General features: G+C 37.6%; 1 protein-coding gene across 1 annotated transcript; it reads right to left on the bottom strand.

Annotated features, from left to right (window-relative positions):
* Positions 1–170: 170 nt before the first annotated feature.
* LOC106159252 (uncharacterized) lies at positions 171–12,359 on the bottom strand. The gene is made up of 6 exons (XM_087001716.1): positions 11,957–12,359; positions 4,559–4,788; positions 2,401–4,360; positions 1,532–1,744; positions 725–1,159; positions 171–546 (listed from the first exon to the last, which is right to left on the bottom strand). Exons 1-6 carry the CDS (start codon positions 12,135–12,137, stop codon positions 278–280), a joined length of 3,288 nt encoding a protein of 1,095 aa, XP_086857842.1. The 5' UTR covers positions 12,138–12,359; the 3' UTR covers positions 171–277.
* Positions 12,360–13,441: the final 1,082 nt, after the last annotated feature.

Here is a 13,441-nt window from a genome sequence, read left to right as displayed (position 1 = left end):
TGCCCCAAATTACACCAGGTGTCACTTAAAAAAAATCAACTATTGACTTTTTTACAATGAAAAGAATTTTTACATATGAACAGCATTCAAGGTTTACAATCACATGCACAAATTATACAGCAAGGATATACAGTATGTCACACATATCATTATTGAGAATTATTTTCAGTTTTGGATATTCCACAACTACCCCTGCAATATACATGCTGATGATACCAATACAAACATACAAGATGACACACAGTCATACCAATTCAAGGAAAGAAATCAGATAGGATCACTTGCCTATCTTCTCCTGGAATGTCACCAGTATGACACCTGGTTGTGGTCCATACACAATATCAAATGTGTCCTGCTCACTGATGTACTCTACAAAAAACCTCAAGCAGTCTGAAGTGGTTGTTGGCAACAGGCCCATCAAAAGTAGTTTGTTGGGTTGTAATGGCATCTTCACATTGACAGGTTTTTGGGGGCCAAGTAACTCACAGATCTGCAGGGGTGCGTCTTCCAATGTCAAGGTGCCTCTTTGTATTATTCGGGATGCAACTGGAACAACAAACCATCATTAACAACTTTTCTAGCACAATGTGCAAAAAATAACTAGTAAAATGTCAACATCACATGGCAAGATTCACAATCTATTCTTTTATGCAAACGTTTCTCATTTCTTTTAAGGTCTCTGTCTTTATAGTGTCTCCAGGTTTTATGAAAATGAAGATCATACCTTTTGCATCCTCAAAGGTGATACAGGCTTTATTTTCTTTTCTCTTGATCTCCATACTTTTGATTTGACCACCTCCAGATCTTTTCTTGCTCTGGAAGAAATATCTTATAACCTCATCAGTCGTAGTTTCCTTGAAACCTCTGACTTCTATTGTACCTATGTGTTCATCTGATTTTTGTTCATCTTGTTCTGAAAGCCACTGAGGATGTACCACTGGATCTTGTGTTTGGGATTGAGACACTTCTTCTTTCAGGGTGCTTATTGCTTCTGAAGGGGGGCCTCCAGAATGCTCCAAGCCTGCAGCAGTTGCACTGTGGGAATGCTCTTGGACATGCTTTTGATGCTGCTGCATTGGTTTTGGGGACTGGAACAATATGGGGGTAAATTTTACCCCTTTATAGTCAAAAGATCCATTTTTCAAAACACCTTGTGCATCTGAAATTTATATAATTGGATAACAATTTTACCATTCTTATCATCTTAAATAAAATTAAAAAAATGATATGGATACTTAAAAGTATAAGTAAACACTAACTCACATGTTAAAATGAATTAAACTGGTTATTGGATTGCTGACAGATTTCAGTAGTGAATATGTCTAGGTGAAAATTAGATGAAATCCATAAAGGGTTTCTGAAAAACGTGTTAATCTTCATACAAAAATTTCAATATAATAACTCTAGTCTTTCAAGTACTTTAATTGTCATTGATTTTTCATAAATTTGAAGTTTATTATTCTTGGCATTAACGATCAATCCTCATTCATTGTAAATAAGTGCTGTCAGTTTTTACTTCACTAAAACATACCTTTATTCTTCTCATATCTAATGATAAGTTTCTTTTTATCACGGTAAAAATAAAACTTGTCAATATCTCCCCCTCCAGTACGTTTGGCATTTTCAAACAAGAATTTCAGCTCTTCTTCCTCAAAACATTCTGCAGGTCCAGACATAGTGACTTCAACTAAAATACTTCTGCCAGGATCTGCTAACTCGGCGTTTGTACTTCTTTCCTCTACCACTGAAAATATGCCAATTGTTTTTTAATCTCAAAATATCTGAATTGATTTATTCTGAGATTTTACTTACAACTATAAATATAATATAAATGAGACGTATCACAACAAAATGCTGCTAAACTATCTAGCTTGTATCCTACATGCTGCTAATGAACACTTTCAAATCAGTTCAGGGGCAAATCCAGAAATATTATCTGACAGTCTTCCAAATTATTTTTGTTGATCCATCTTCCATTTTAATCTGTCTTCCGACAGAAAAAAAACATGCCTGTCAATGTACACTTGAAAAATTCTGACCCTTTTCCGAAAGACCCTGGAAGATGGCTTCCGTACGCACCTGCAGTTAGCCTTCAAGACTCCAGAAAGTAACCCTTTATATATTTCTAAGTGAATAATTGTCTGATGACTGAACAGTTGTCCCCAAAAAAGGCCAAAACTCAGTTAATTTTGCACCACAAAATTTTTAAGGTTTTGTTAGTAAGAAATGGCTGTTAACCAATGGGAAAGGCACATGTACTAAGGCACTGTCATTATACATTGTAACATCTTTGGTTCGACTCCATTTTAAAAACAATTTCTAAAACCTGTACATGGCTATAAAAACTATTTCAGTGCCAATCTGTTGCTGACCTCCTTCTTTTGCAAAATCAATGCTAACCTTTCTCATGCTGGCGATGGGGCAGATATTCCTCTTCTGCAACAGACTTCTTTGTATCTTCATCACAATCTGGTAGTTGCTGTGCTTTAAGCTTTGCATTTTCATTAGCTAGGTGCAGCAACATAGCTGCCATGCCTTCTTGGTTCATTTGTTCTTCTGTAAGGCCAAGCTGAGAACCAAGCTGTGCCATGGAGGGCATGGTCTTTGATAACATCTGAATCAATTTACCTTGTTCAGCTTGTGGGGGTAAATCACTTTGTCTCCCTCTATCTGCTGACTCTCTCATCTTTGGTATATGTATACTTTGTGTCATATGGGGCACCTGCTTGGTTTGATCACCACTAGGAGGAGAGTGAAGAAGCCATGGGGAAGATTGCCCTGACTGTGGATCACGTACATCTCCTGGAATGGTCATCTTTTCTTGCGGCCCTCCATACTGATGAATTTGACCAGCATGACCACCTGCAGAGTGACCAGGATCCTGCTGAATATGGGGTTCAGAACGGGCAATGGGAGGTGGCTGACTGTATTCGTGGTGATGTGTGTGACCAGAGCTCTGGACAGGATCCTCATTGGTCAAAATGTAGTTGCTATCAGTAAGGTTGGTGTTTGGATGCAGGTGACCAATATTTGTATGCCCTGTCGATCTTTTTCTTCCAAATTCTTCCTCAATGTCTTGTGTTGTGGCTGGTTGTGTCTGGGCTTGACTGTTTTCTCCGTATTCCCTAAAAGCTGTGCTTTGTGGTTGCTCTGGATTCCCTCTGTCACTTTTCTTGTCATCAGTATGCCCTGCAGAACTGCATGACAAATTTGGAAGAGAACTTTTTCCCATTCTTTCCTCTGGAGCAGCATATTTGGCACCAGTTCCCAGCTGGTGAACTTCTGGCAGGTCAGTGTTCACTGGAGATGGTGAATGACCTGGTTTTAAACGAAACTCTTCACTCTGTGTTAGTGACCGGAATGGCATCGAACTCAGCATGACTTGTTGTTCATGTGCATGACTACCACCCTCAGTTCTTCTTGCAAGAAGCGAATGGGGATGCAAGACTTGAGACAGATGTGACTGTTGTATTTTATCTTTGTTATGCCCACCACTGATATATGTTTTCCCACTTTCTTGCTCCATATGGGATTCTGCATCAATACCATAGCCTGATATGTACATTTCTGCAGGAGGTGGTGAATGACCTGGTTTTAACCAAAACTCTTCACTTTGTGTAAGTGACTGGAATGGCATCAAACTCAGCATGACTTGTTGTTCATGTGCATGACTACCACCCTCAGTTCTTCTTGCAAGAAGTGAATGGGGGTGCAAGACTTGAGACAGATGTGACTGTTGTATTTTATCTTTGTTATGCCCACCACTGATATATGTTTTCCCACTTTCTTGCTCCATATGGGATTCTGCATCAATACCATAGCCTGATATGTACATTTCTGCAGCAGGTGGTGAATGACCTGGTTTTAACCGAAACTCTTCACTCTGTGTTAGTGACCGAAATGGCATGGAACTCAGCGTGAGTTGTTGTTCATGTGCATGACTACCACCATCAGTTCTTCTTGCAAGAAGCAAATGGGGATGCAAGACTTGAGACAGATGTGACTGTTGTATTTTATCTTTGTTATGCCCACCACAGCTGTATGTTTTTCCACTTTCTTGGTCCATGTAGGATTCTGCCTCAGTACCACAGCCTGATACATGTACATACATTTGTGTGCCATCATTCCCTCTCTTCCTTTCAAACTGATCCATTTCATTTTTGACCATATTTGTCTCTGCTTGCTTTCCATCTGGTTTATTTATGTGTCCATGTTGTAAAGTTCCAGTCGGATTTAGCCCAGTTAGACCTTCTGCCAAATGGTCAAAATAGATGTACTGGTTATTGGTTTTGCCATCTGTTCCTTTATCTGTGTCCTGGTTCTCAATGCCTCTCTCTGAGAGAAGCTGGGACTGTGGATTCTGTAGAAATAAAACATTTCTTTCATGTATAAAAAAACTGAGACATTTAAAATCTGACATTAAGGACACTTCTGACTTCAAGAAAGAACATGGCATTTTGTAAACATAATTAATTACATCACTTACAGGATATTTGAAATAGCATGAATGATAGGTCTACAGTTTAGAAGACAATTTTTAAATTAAAATACTTCATACCTGTGGATATGCTTTCAAAAAACTTAAAGTATCACTCTCTCTTTCCACCTCATCCTCTTCTTTATCAAGGACAATGAAGCTATCACTGCTTGATGTAGATGGTGATATTGTTTCAATGGACAGCAACTTGTGCTGCTCAGCAATTTCTACTGTACAGGGGGAAACAGTTACTTCAACAGGTGATCCTTCTGACTGGATTGTGTGTGTATTCTGAAGAACTTTTGCTGCAACTATGAAATAAATTGTTTTCATTATTACAAGCAAGTTAGAGGTCAGTTTCTTTTAAAGAAATTTGCTTAAAAAGCACTCATTAAAAAGGTTCCCAAAATCTCCATTGCAGTTCTTTCTAAAAAGACTCCTATATTATACTGAAGTGTCTTGCTTGTCTTGAACAAAGGGAATTCTTTAGACAAGACACAAATTAAATACAATGAATTCATCAACAGACTTAGGGACCATTCACATGAAGAATCTATTTTCTAAAAATCTAAAAATCTATTTGCGGTATCTTGTGATCACAGTCTGTGCCCTGAATACCCTGCTGCGTAATTAGAGACAAAGGTGATGGCTATGTATGTAGATACAGCTGTGTCTGTACATAAAAAATGTACATATTATACACTGCAAAAATGTGCCTGCAAGCAGAAACACACCCACACCGACTTGCAAAAGCACATTTGAAACGGTACTTGTGGATGCTGCGTGATGTACACAAACAGAAGGTCACCTTAAAATGGCTCATGCTTTTAGTTTGTTGTTCTAGCAGCAAAAGCCATGCGACATGCAGGACCATACAGTTATTTGCACTGGTTGTCCTGTTAAGATAACCAGATTTGTAGTTAGGGCAGAGCATTGTCAGCAACTATTATTATTAAGTGGCAACATCCTGTCAAAACCTTCTTTCCCAGAGGAAAAGTAAATGAAAGGCCCTTCGATGATGGCCTATAGGGTAAGCACAACACACAAGGGATCACTTTTGACCTAACAAATAATGAATGGCTCCATCAACTTAATTATGTCAATTGCTCCACTAGTGGCATGTCAGAATTTCTCATAAATTGAGATTCCTACTTGGAGTTCGTTGTTTTGATGACTAACTTTGTCATCAATGTTATGTTTGTGTGACGTTTTCTGAAGAAAGTGTGGTAAAAAAATTGCTCATGGTGTTGGATCATCATCAGCCCATTTTGTGAACTACTATCTGCTATTGTGTCAGACCATTCCATAGGTTCTGAAGGAAATTGTGACACAGATGGTCCCCTGTACTACAACTCATAATGACCATTACATTTCAAAACGTCAACGCCCAATCTTATAGTACCAGGCCAACACCACTTTTTATTGAGAAGAAGTTGAGCAAAAGGACCGCCTGGCCAGTTTAATCTCTTGATTTGTATTCCAAGGGCAATGTTGGGGTACTCTATACTGGGCTGGATGAAAGAGAGTCAGGAAATATATTGGACAAACTGAGATAGGGTCTTATTTAGGAACAGGGTCAATGGTAATCAAAGATGCATCTACAGTACAAAGAGTTTAGGACTTCAAGAACACATGAAGGGCTTTTACAACATCCCAACTCTGCATTGGAGACAGGGTGACATTGGCAATCTGCACAATTGCTTTTTTTTTAGAAATTGGGGATTAATGAACAACTGCTAGCCAAAAGGAACTCAAATGGAAAAGGTTCAACAAAAATACTGTAACTTGGAAGTTACAACAAGAAAAAAATACCTCTGTGAATAAATACACTAATGATCTGGTTGAACATTGCATTTGTCATACTTATTGAAACCTTATTGAAACCTTGTTGAAATTACAGATCAAGTGTTTTGTTGGAATATTCCATCATTTTATCATGAGTTTATATTTTTGTAAAAATATAGAGTGTTGTGTATTTCACATCATTTTTAGGTTTGACCTTGTTTGAGTTTGAACCTTGTGACATATATATGTCACTGGCCAGATCCTTATCTAGTCCACTTCCTAACTGGGTTTTTGCATTTTTAACAGCATAATGAACATATATGTTAATTGGCAAAGTAATTTACAGATGACCTGCCAGTTTGACGCTCAATAAATTCATCTATAGTTCAACCGCATTGGTGATCTCTTGTATGCAGTTCTCAATAGGAGCTAGAAAAATCATGAAAAGTTCATTTTTGAAAGAATAAAAAAAGTCATAATGTTGTATTTTAGGCTATTAATTTTTTTTTTAGATTGACCTTGAAATTTAGGCATGGCCTTGATTTCTGATGATTTCTAAACATTTGAATGGCCATGCCTTTAAACATAAGAAATGATACTTTTCACAAGTTTTAAAGTTATCCAGTTTCCATGAAATGCCCAAAAAATACCCATTTCCTATGCATTGGTGGCCACTTTGGATTTTGGCACTTTGCCATGGGTGGATTCTGATGGGAATTTATCTTGGTTGTTCCAAGGAGTTATAACAGACCAAGAAGTTATAACTTCTTGTTCTGACCGTTGACTTTTGTCATCAGACAGCATACCAATACAACACAACACAACACAACACGTCTTAAATAAGAAAAAAAAACAAAATATAATTACAAAGGCAATAACAAAGTAAATTTTACAAAAAGATTTCGTCCAGAACTGAAGGCCAATTACGGTAACACAGTTGTGTCAATATTTAGAATGCTTTGTAAAACTCAACGCTACGGTAATAAAGGTAAGAACGTTCTTTGTACTAAAGCTTAAGTGCAAATTTACCATTTCACAATAGAACGTATCTGTACTAAATTTAAGAGCATTTACAGTAACCTACTAGTTAAACAAGTGTAAATTTTTACAAGAAGTGGTGTCACCGGCTAAAACGTGCGAAGCAGTACTGAAAACGTGCTACAGATTCGCAGTGACCTGAAAACGGGAGCCAACAATAAGTTCGCTGATACGCTATTTTAAACTCTATAAACGAGATCACTTGTATCCCGACGCTAACACAGTAATACGGCAAGTTTGCGCTAAGCCAAATATCCGTTCTACGATCGAATTCTAGCTTTTTACATAGGGTTTATACAATGAAATACACCAGGTAAATCGTATATAGTGACACTTTCCGTGAACAAAAACAAACACGAAATCACCCTAAGTAAATCGACATCGTTACTGGATACTGAACCATAACAAAGATCGTCGCGGTAGCAATTTAAGCTATATTTTTCAACTAAATTTAATAACTAAATAATAAAACAAACTTAAAACTTACTATAAACTCACTTTAACTTATCAACAAAATCAAACTTAAACTCCTACGGTTGACGAAATTGCTTCTTCCTAGAACTTGAATGGCGTGTATTTTCTGGGTATCGTGTGAGTGAATGAAGAACGTTCTAAGTGTAACTAACTAAAATCGGGGTTTCTGGCCAATAATATCCAGCCAAACACCCCTCACCAGATCGATCACGCCACTTATCCCCGCAACATGGGGGTTACTGGCAAATGAAGTCCGGCCGACACCCCTCCCAAGATTGAACACGCCACTACCCGTCAAACAATAAGTTAACCCCAATACAGTGAGAGCGTTAGGAGGCTAGCGAAGGGAAAGGGCTACAAATTCACGGAGAGGGGTCTACAAATCTATACGTAGTGTACTTTGCATTATCCTGGAAATATACCTGAATCAATTAAACAATAAAAAAGAAAATGAAAATTAGTTTCAACACATTGCCCAGCGGGCAAATTATGTTCTTTTAACGTTGAAACAACGTTGAGCCATAACTTTGATAATACGTTGGGTAAACAATGGATTTGAAAGTTGACTCAACAGCAGATAACAGCATTGTATCAACCCCATCCAGTTGTTAGACAACATTCTTGCATGAAATTGTGTTTTGGTACAAAACACAGGTACACAATTATAACGTACACTGTAAAAACATCCAAGTGCCTGCTTTGTCTGATTTTTTCAACGCATTTAGCTCCTAAGCATGTTTTGCACCCAAGCATGGTAGGGGCCTACACCCTTTTAGCCTGGATGTGTTTAGCAGTAGGACATGTTTGATGGCTAAGAATATGTAGGGTATATACACACACTGGACAATAGAAGTGTCACCCCCTAAATCAGAGTAATCAAAGTAGGCAGATCTTGGGCAGTTATAATGCCTGGTCTACTTATAATGTGACTAATGAGTATAAAACCGCTGCACCATGGGATTGTATTGTTGGTCTTGTACATGTACAGCAAATGTCATTCCTGTCTTTCTCCAATATGACAAGATACAGGATACTATCTAACGATAATAGACGTCAAGTTATTAACCTGAAGAGGTGGAATATAAGCAATGTCAGAATATCGATACAGTTGAATTGTTCAGTTAGAACCGTGCAGATGGTCTGGTCTCGGTATAGAAACACTGGATCAAGAGACAAATTGCCTCTGATGGGTTATCCAAGAAAAACTACTGACCGTGAAGACCGACGACTGATTTTGATGTCCAGGTTGTCAAGGTTCAACATTGCTTGTCAGTTGACAACACAGTGGAACAATTTCACACATAAGAATCTGTCTGTGAAAACTGTCGTCGGTTACGTGCTCAGAGAGTGTACAGCAGGGTTGCAAGACTGAAACCTCTTATATCGTTACAAAACAGGCAACGAAGAGTGAACTAAGGCCAACAGAATCTGGAACCGGACAGTCCATGACAATTGGTCATATAATTTTTTTTCTGATGAGTGTCGCTTTGCACCCAAACCCAATATAGAGGTGCATTTCACATGCTGAAGTGTCAAAAAATAAAAATGAATGAATTCAAAATTGTATACAATATTTCAAAACATATATGTGTATAGAACAAAAATCCACGACTGTCTCAACTGAAATTCAATTTTTTAATTTTACCATGTCTTTAACATTACGCAAAGAGCCCTATATGGTAACGTATGTTCCAAAAACCGTACGGTAACGTATGTTCTTGCCATTTCATTTTCATTTTTATGCTGCGTTCCGATATATTTTTTAGTGGTTCAGTCATGGTAAATTAGACATGACGTAAGGACGTTTTTATAAATATTTAAACTGTATCTCAAAGGGCTTTGCGTCATCACTTATACTAGGTAACGTATGTTCCCTAGAAAAATTGTCAAAATGTTTCATTTTGTTCAAGTACTTGTGTGCAAGAGATACAATGTTTTCTTTTGCTGACCGAACAATATATTGTGGTTCCATGATAGTTTGACATTTCTGATATAATATTTGGATCATGAAGGGAAAATGTTTTATTTAATGCTTATTTTACTGTTGGTAGGGTGTATTTTCCCCATTTTTTAACATTCTGTGACAAGCAAACTGAAGTCGCTCAAAAACAATTAACTGCTCTATACAGAAGATTATTATAATTTTTAGCAACGTTATAGGCTACTTGTAGGAGATAAATCAATCAACAAAACCAGTGATGGCTGAATTTTCAAAGTGAATAGAACGTTTCACAGTTGGACGTTTTGTATTTGTGACAGTAACGTATGTTCCTTTTTGGGGTTAAACGATGAATTATTTTTAATTATTCATGGTTCCAGGAGAGTGAAACTTTAATACAAGCTTCTTCATGTGAGACCCTAACGCTGATGCAGCCCCACACCATGATGGATATGCTGCTCCGGGTTCAAAAATTCAGTGCATGTGGTTCAAATGCTTTACCAGCAGTTCGCCAGCATCGGACCCGTCTGTCATCAGAGGTCAGAGCAAACACCCAAACCCAATATAGAGGTGCAATTGATGTCACAAGCATGTTATTAAAATGCTAACTGTGTTTGATTATTTAATCGGTAGTGGTTGATGGAAACATGAATCACCAGAAATATATCGATGTTTTGGAGTCAGGCTTGCTTCCATTTATTACTAACATGTTTGGTGACAGGAATTATACATTTGTTCACCAGGATGACAATGCTCCTTGTCACAGACCCAGAGCAGTTGATGATTGGTTTGACCAACAAGACATTCGCAGGGTGATGTGGCCTGTCCAGAGTCCGGGTGCAAACATAATAGAAAATGTGTGGAATGATGTGTCAAACTTTTGGACAAATGCCCGTCCTACCAGCAGACAAACTCTGTTAGATTCAGTGTTTCATGCTTGGGCCAGCATAAGCCCTGAACGCATCAGACAATTATATGAATCCTTGCACTCTCAGACTGGCAGCTATTATCCGGTCACGTGGCTATGCCACTAAGTACTAATTTTCGACTTGAAACTGCATATCTTGGTAGAATGTATGTTTTGTTCTCATTTTTTTTTTTTTTTTTTTTTTTTTGGTGAAATTTGATGTTAATAAAATGATACCAGGAGCATATCATTCCACAGTCATTTATCTCCTCCAAAGTTTTGGATCAGTAGGGGGTGACATTTCTATTGTCCAGTGTGTGTATGTATGTATGGCCTTTAAGTTAGGATTTCTAAGGTTTATATATATATATATATATAACAAAGTCACAGTCACCTCAGCCTGTCTATCTATAACAGGCCTAGGGTACCGAGAACTGTCAATATTGTTAACTTCACTCCAACACATTTACAGCGACTCATTCATCCTAGTGTTAGCTGACCTTGCAAGGAATTCAGTTTATTGGTATTTCTGAATAACAAGTTAAAAAAAATTCACTTGTTCACTAAAGACACAAAACAACTGTCACTTTCACTTAAAAACACTTTTTTTTATTATTTTGAAAAAGTTAGTTACAGTATTGATAAAAAAGTATCACGTTTTCAATAATTAATATTTTAAATTACAATCCATGTCTGCAAGGTTGTGTCAATGACCAAAATACAACGTTGAGTCAACGTCTCATTATGACGGTGTTTTGACGTGGCTGGATCAACGTTGATTCTATGCTGAATTTAGGTAGATCAACGGCAATTCAACGTATCAACCTGTTTTCAACGTTGATCCAACGCGACTATGCCTGCTGGGTGGTTATATATATTGGCCCATAACTAGACAGGATTCAGTTGAGAAACCTTTGTTAAGATTTTTCTTTCAACTTCAATGGGAAAATTCCGTTCGGTTACAGGGCCCTGTAACTCGAAATCGTCGCGCATTGCGACCGAGCGCAAGCGTCCCGATCGATTCCATAACTAGCTCATACTAGCCCCATATAAGTCATATAATACATTGTAGCCTTTACTTTTAGTATGTGATATCGCTATTCGCAATGGGCCCTTCGCAAATTTATGCAATGCTTCCAAATCACGGGGCCCTGGACTGAATATATCATGATAGTCCGAACCTTCATACCAATGGACCTTCGGACTATTGCTACGGCATATCACGTGCCCTAATATATCTATCACGTGCCGTCAATAAAACCAGATTTAAACCTTAAATTAAAAAGTACAAAAAGAATTACCAAGAATCATAAAAACTGATGCTTAATATAATTACCTGCATCATCCTCAAAATAAATAGCAAAATTGGTTTCGTCAAGTACTTTCGTTTTCGACACATCAACATCGCCACCGCCAACACTTTCTTGTTGAAAGTGCACTATCAAGTCATACACAGACACGCGCCGATTTGTTGTCACCGAAACGACGTGAGAAACTTCTGAAAGCAAAGTACTCATGATCCAGCTGTATTTGTGAGCTCTTTAACCCACTATTTCTTTCTTTGAAATTCTGCAACTACCTGTAAAATGGCTGCTGTCAAAATATACAGTGCAAAGTCTCCGAGAACAACATTTCCGGTGACGTTGACGGAGGCAGGTGATTCCCTTTCCAAAAATAACACCACGAACAAAATTATACAACTTGAACCAACATGATATCTGCACTTATCTTTAGTAGATGTATGGGCTAATCCCCCGCACTGATAGTCTCCTGAATCGATACATCCCCGCATCTTTACGTCCCCATAGCGATACTCCCCCACAGCATAGTATGATACATGTAGATTCCCTTTGAAATGTGACACCAAAACACAATTCTAGTTTTAAAAGTTTTCTGTAATACGATTTTCTAGTGTACCACCCTCTCGGAATCCAAAAGTGAAACATTTTATTCGAAATATTGTGGAAAAATAAGGAAATAAATAGGCCCACTAAAATTGGTCTGCTTTGTAACTTAGAATAGGGCTATCTATAGTCAGTCTTTCACGTCAATCTTTGTGTGAAACTTTGCTTTGTGATGTTTTTGACTGTCTGTATACTTCACTTTGTTCTTTTACAGATTACGCACCATGTTTATTTATTTATTTATTTATTTATTTATTTATCTATTTTACTTTAAGTCTGTTTTATCCAAAGACAAATTACGCACCATAGTCTTTTCTCCAGGAACCGCTCCATTCGTTGAATTATTGAAAAATAAAAAGGCAGTTTAGGCTAATTAAGCGATTACTGCCTTTTGTCTTTGTGAAAATGTAAGATTTTACAATTATTGGGGGTTCTAGGAATTATTGTGTTGTCTTTAGATTTTATTTGTAATAAAAATCTAGGACAAGAAAATAATGCCTTAAATGTAACATCAGAAATCCTTCAGAGCGGTGGAATATTGTTAAAATCCTGGGACTAACATGATTAACCCACGTAACGGGGTCAGTACATAGAACCAATAAATGGGGAATTCAAACATACTATGGTCCATATGGCTGAATGCATTCCTGCATCCTGACACAGATTACACATCTGATACATGTAGTTCATATTGTCAGCATGTGGAGAAATCGTTATAAATAAAATCAGGAATAGCACTGACCTTTTGTCTTGTACCACCTTTACGTACATGTGCCCCATCCAGTCTGGTTAAGCAAGTCAAAAGAAAGGATTTAATTATAGACCTATCATTAACAAAGATGGACGATGTTAGATAACTGTATTTCAACTAACATTTACAATCACTGGTGCAGGACAGAACAACTCTACATTAATGA

Source organism: Lingula anatina, chromosome 1, assembly GCF_051362555.1.
Source record: "Lingula anatina isolate TDL-2025a chromosome 1, LinAna3.0, whole genome shotgun sequence".
NCBI classification, from domain to species: Eukaryota; Metazoa; Brachiopoda; class Lingulata; order Lingulida; family Lingulidae; genus Lingula; species Lingula anatina.
Note: the sequence above shows the minus strand (reverse complement) of the source record. Positions and strands in the feature narration are given on the sequence as shown.

Coding starts and splice junctions, on each gene's coding strand:
- LOC106159252 (XM_087001716.1), bottom strand. CDS start 12,137: ATGAGTACTTTGCTTTCAGAAGTTTCTCACGTCGTTTCGGTGACAACA. Junction 1,745..2,400: donor CCATCGCCAGCATGAGAAAG/GTTAGCATTGAT, acceptor GCATATTTTCAG/TGGTAGAGGAAAGAAGTACA. Junction 547..724: donor CACCTTTGAGGATGCAAAAG/GTATGATCTTCA, acceptor TTGTTGTTCCAG/TTGCATCCCGAATAATACAA.